General features: G+C 45.4%; 1 protein-coding gene across 1 annotated transcript; it reads right to left on the reverse strand.

Moving 5' to 3' along the window:
* Positions 1-562: 562 nt before the first annotated feature.
* nerfin-1 (nervous fingers 1) lies at positions 563-4150 on the reverse strand. The gene has a single exon (XM_018101700.3). The coding sequence runs from the start codon at positions 3870-3872 to the stop codon at positions 2334-2336; it is 1539 nt and encodes a 512-aa protein (XP_017957189.1). The 5' UTR covers positions 3873-4150; the 3' UTR covers positions 563-2333.
* Between the last annotated feature and the right edge of the window lie 1167 nt (positions 4151-5317).

Below are 5317 nucleotides of genomic sequence, written 5' to 3' on the forward strand. Positions count from 1 at the left end.
GTTTCAGTTACCATGGGGGTTTCGCTTCAACCCTCCATCAAATGGAAAGCCCATTGTCAGGCATGTGCACGAGCTGGAGGTGAGGACTTCATATAAGAAGTGTTTACTAGCGCCACAATTATAAAGTGATTACCCACCAGTTGTTGTTGGCCCTAAAGAGGGCAGGATTGCCTAGCAACCCATATTCAATTTTATAGCTATGTATATAAACTGCGCATTGAGTTCCAGAATTTTCTCAAATATTCCCGTTTTTTAAATTTTTATTTTATTTCATATGTTTTTTATTCCAAAATGTACAATTTCTCAAAATAGTTTATAAAAATATTACGTATAAAAATATATGTACTATATAATATTATTCGTCAGATTTATGGTAGAAATCCAACTCGTTTCGTTATTGTAAATGCACTGCGCGCAGACAAAAACGTCGAGCACAAGTCGTTGTAAACTTTAGGCTTAACACTTAGTATCACAAGATCTCACTTAATAGTTAGATATGCTTATCAGTGATATATTACGTATCTCTAGTACATGTAAAAATATAAATATATATGTATGTATATGATCTATATTGTAGATTGAGCGAATTTTTCCCATTTTCGTTGTACTCTGCGGTTACAACCAATTACATTGTTTTCTACAGACTAAGGAACAATAGCGCTGTGATATTGCTCGGATTTGGTTTCGATATTGCTTAAGAGCTAAGAGTTGACTTGTAAGTACACAACCGCGGGTTCTGTCGTTGCCTCTGGCCAAGTAGACGTGTTATATGTACAGATTTTTCTTGTCTATAGCTTAGTTGTACTCTTTAAATACTTTTACTGGTAGTGAAACGCTGGTTCAATGTCCGTTTGCTTTCTTTTCTTTGTGTTGTGAACTAACCTAACCAAAAGAACTAACTACTAAGTGAACTAAACTAAACTTAACTAAACTTAACTGATGCTGAGTTATTGCCTCAAAACTTAGTGTCCTACAGAATGACTAGAGCTCACACTCGACTTTGGTTTCCAGCTCAGAGACTGGACTTCATTGCTTAACTTAGATTTTTGGTTTCTTGTTTGGTTTTTGGTTTGCTTGACTTACGACTAGTACTGCACAATTTCGCCTGAATTTCGATATTTTGTTTTTGAAATTTTGAAAAGAGAAAATAATTGCAAAATAAACAAAAATAAATATGTTGTTCCTAAAGTTAAACTAGAACTGCATACGACAGCGATTAAACTCGTATTAACGAGACGTCAAAAGAGTTGACTAGAGGAATGCCTAAATTAGTGAGTAGATGGTGATGTATGAATGAACGTGAAGGTAATCGAATCGAATGACTTAATAATGAAAAGAAATGAATGAGTTGACTAGAGGACTAGGACTGCCTATATTAATGACTAGATGTACGAATGATGTGAATTGGAAATATAGAGAATGAAAAGGAATGATTGCCAATAAGGAAGACAGTTGAAGTAAAAGTTAAGTAAAGGGAGAACGTTATATAAGAAATTGGAGATTTTGATACAATACATATTGATAATTTATAGAAATTGGCCAAAATTGATAGATAGAAAATGATAGATATAGGAATGATAGAAATTGATAAAAGATAAATGAGTTTGGATTACTAAGTTCTATAGTACGCTTAGTATTGACATTTGGATTCTTAGTAAATAAAGATGCGTTTGTTTGTCTATTGCCTTTTGTTATCTGAAAGCTAACTAGATTTAAGACTAGAACGTTTGAATTCTTGGTAAACCAAGAAGCTTTGGTTTGGTTTATTGCCTTTTGTTAACTGATTGTTAGCTGACTAGACTTTATCTAAATGACTAGAAGTTTACTGACTAGAGGAAAAGTGCCTTGGCTTGGTCTGAGATGACAACCATTTGCCTTGAGCCTTTCCAATGAGATCTTATTGAAGCTGACTGACTGCCAATGGATATAATGTATACTCTAAAGTTCAAACTAAGACTAGGCTGACTAGACTGATTGCCGTCTTTGGTTCGAATGACTAGAATGACTAAATACAACAGTGGAATGCCGATTGAAGTATAGAGCTGACTAGAACTGAACCCATCATAAGATAGGAACTAATTGACTACGAACTGAGAGATTCTACTTTAAGTAACTAAACTAGCGTAAACTCAATCAAAGTTGAATTTGGAATATAAGAACTAATTTCTTTGGTCTGTTTCAGCTGCAGTTCCCTCAAAACAAGAGACGAATTTAACTCTAAACTTAACAATAGGGGATTATGAACAAATTATACAGTTGCCAACGGGCCCAGATGTGCCCATCTCTCCCTCTCCCTCTCTCTTTTTCTCTGGCTCTCGGTGCCCTCCACTTACTCAGTGCGCCATCGTCGTGTGCTGGATGACAGAGGCGCAGTTGCGAAGATTTGTCAGGGCAGCAGCCGCAATGCTCTCCTCCTCGGTCAGGCCGTGCTCCACGATCTGCAGTCGGCCGTAGCCTGCAGAGGAGGTGGAGGAGCTGCAGTCAGACAAGTAATCGCCCTCGTAGTCGTAATGGCTGCTGCTCGCCGCGCCGGCCACGTAGACGCCCTCGTCCTCGTGCGTGCCCGTGTAGGAGTGAGAGCTGCTGCTCGCCGAGCTGGAGCTGTTCGATTTGTAGACCGTCGTCTGGAAGCTGCCGGTAATCGTGGTGGCTGCCCCCGGTTGTCGCTCCGGCTCAGAGTCCGGCTCAGCCGCCCGCGTCTGTGCCTTCTTGGCGTGCGTCAGCTGATGCTTGCGCAAGTAGGCGGCCCGCTTAAACTTCTTGCCGCACTCGGCGCAGTCAAAGGCGAGCTCCGCCGACTCGGCTGGCTTCTTGGCGGCGGTGGGCTGTTGCTGCTGCTCCTCCTGGTTGCTGGTGTTGCGGTTCTCCTTCTTGGCAGCGGCCGCCTCCTTCTTGGGCTTGTGCCAGCGCCGATGCGAAGCCAGGTTGGCGGGGCAATTGAACTGCTTGCCGCACTCGGGGCAACGGTACTCGAGCAACACGATGCAGGCGCAACGATGGCGCGCCAGGCCGAAGGCATCGTCAAACTTGATGCGGCACAGCCGGCAGACATAGTCACCAATTACGTTCTTAATGGCCGCCAGCTCCGCCTTGGTCTCCTCGGTAATCTCGACAATATTGTACTTGGGATCAATGTCGCCGTTGCTGTACTGCATCGTGCCATCGGTGATGTCCTCGAGTGGCCTGATTATGGTCCCCGAGACGGGCGAGCTGGTCTCCTCGTCGAACTTCAGCTTGCGCGTTGCCTTATTGCGCGTCGATTTGCCACTCGACGTGGATGCCTTACTGGTTCGCGGCGCCGTGTCCGAGACCTTAATGGGCTTGGCAGGAGTGGCATCTACGGGCGCGACAGGACTCACGTCTGATTTGGCCAATTTGGCAGCGGGCAGGCACTCGCTTTGTTCGCTCAGCTTGCGCTTGAGTGAAGCCACTGCCATTTCAACTGGAGCGGGACCTGCGACTGGACTTTGCGGCGGTGTCATGGCCTTCTCTGTAGTGACGACCACCTCGTGCGCCACCTCCTGCGCGAGCTCCACCACCTCGGTGGCTGCAGTCGCCGCCTCTGTTGGCTCGCTGGGAACCTCGGCGAATGCGGTCGCCATTGGCACATCACCGCCTGGCACTGGCGATGGCGGTTTCACAGACAGATCCAGTGGAATTTCACACTTGGTTTTAATGTTCAGATAACGGCTGCGATACTTGGGCGGCAGCGAGGCCACTGTGGTCAGCAGCCCCAGGCCGTGAGGCAGTCCGCCAGCCGTTGCATTGTGCAGCAGCTGTATGCTGTGTGTATGTGGGTGTTGGTGTGAGTGGGGGTGGGGGTGGTGGCTGTGGTTGGCTCCTGCCGGCTGATGGTTGGCAACACTGGCCATTGCACTGTTCCGCGTATCAACGAAATGATGATAAACTGAAACTTGAACGCGCTTTAAGAACTGGATTGAAACGATAAACGGAAACGGGGATCGGTAAAGGGTGAATGCACAACGATGAACGATGAACGGTAAATGGTGAACGGTGAACGGGAGGAACAAAGAGTTGAAGAACTAAGCAAAACTTAACAACAAATTGAAACGTTGGCAACGTTGAGCGCTCCTTTGGCGGCTTCCTGTCGGCTCGACGTATTTGCTGCGAATGACTAACAGCATATCCTGCCGCCTCTATTTATGTGTGCCAAAGGAAAGCGAAATTAAAATCATTGTTTGTGTGTTGTGACGGCGTCGCTCTTGGAAATTTCATCCCCCAATTCGAGTCGTTGTCCTTTTAGCCCTCGCCGCTGCTGCCTCGCTGTGCCTCGTTCTGCCGCAGCCGACGCCTGGCGTTGGCGCTGGCAGCGACGCCGCCGCAAAGCCGGAATCTTTTGTTAGCAATCACACACATTAGTCACCCTTTTTTCCATTCAGCCAGCCAGCCAGACACACACACACAAATGCAGTTAGGCGCGGGGGGAGCAGCAGCAGTTGGCAGTGAAAGTCCTTTGCACTGTGCCCTGCCTGCACTTGGAGAAATCATTGTGTAGCTATTCTGTGTTGCAGCTGTGACTCAGGTTCCGAGCTGCCACGCACCTAAAAAGGACACGCGACAGGAACTGCAACACATGTTCGAGTCTGGCTTGCAAAAACTCTGATTCATGGAAATTTGGCAAGGCACAAAAGATCTTTTGGATCCGTTCTGTTGATCCTGGCAAACAGCTGATAGCCGTGAAACCGACGATAAAGGCGAAATGTGCGCACAACCAGAAACTCAATGGGCCAGAATGACCTAAAGTATGCGAGCTGCCACATTGTGTTGCCTTGTTGTGCAGGACTCTTAAACATCTGCGGCAATTGGAAGCATTTTCATGCTCAGCGGGCGCTAACTGGCGAGTAGGAAGAGTCTGTTGAAAACCCACGATCAACGCAATTATACCGAATCAAACAATTCAATTCATATCGTTCACCTGCCGAGATTTGTCGTGTAGCTTTAAATAAATTCAAAGAAGCTGAATGAGCATGATAAACACAGTACTAAATTAAGACAGGGCTCAGGCAGGAGCTCAACATTGAGCAGGAGACAACAAATACTGTGCTGTATATCCACTAATCGAACGATAAACTAAGTATAACACCGGTGTAGTTTGATCAGAGAGATGCACTGTGAGAACGTATAAGGACCGCAATTTCATTACAAACATAAATATCTTCTATAGGCAATCCCTTAGACGAATTGCCGCTCTTAATTACAATGTTCTAAGTCTAACTGAGTTCAATTAATATTTTTAGCATCCAAATAATAATTATTTAATCCAGCTGCCTTTCTGCGAAATTGCAGATAATAATTA

The sequence above is a fragment of the Drosophila navojoa genome, chromosome 4, assembly GCF_054131105.1.
Source record: "Drosophila navojoa isolate 15081-1374.11 chromosome 4, UAZ_NAV_1.0, whole genome shotgun sequence".
In the NCBI taxonomy this organism is placed as follows: domain Eukaryota; kingdom Metazoa; phylum Arthropoda; class Insecta; order Diptera; family Drosophilidae; genus Drosophila; species Drosophila navojoa.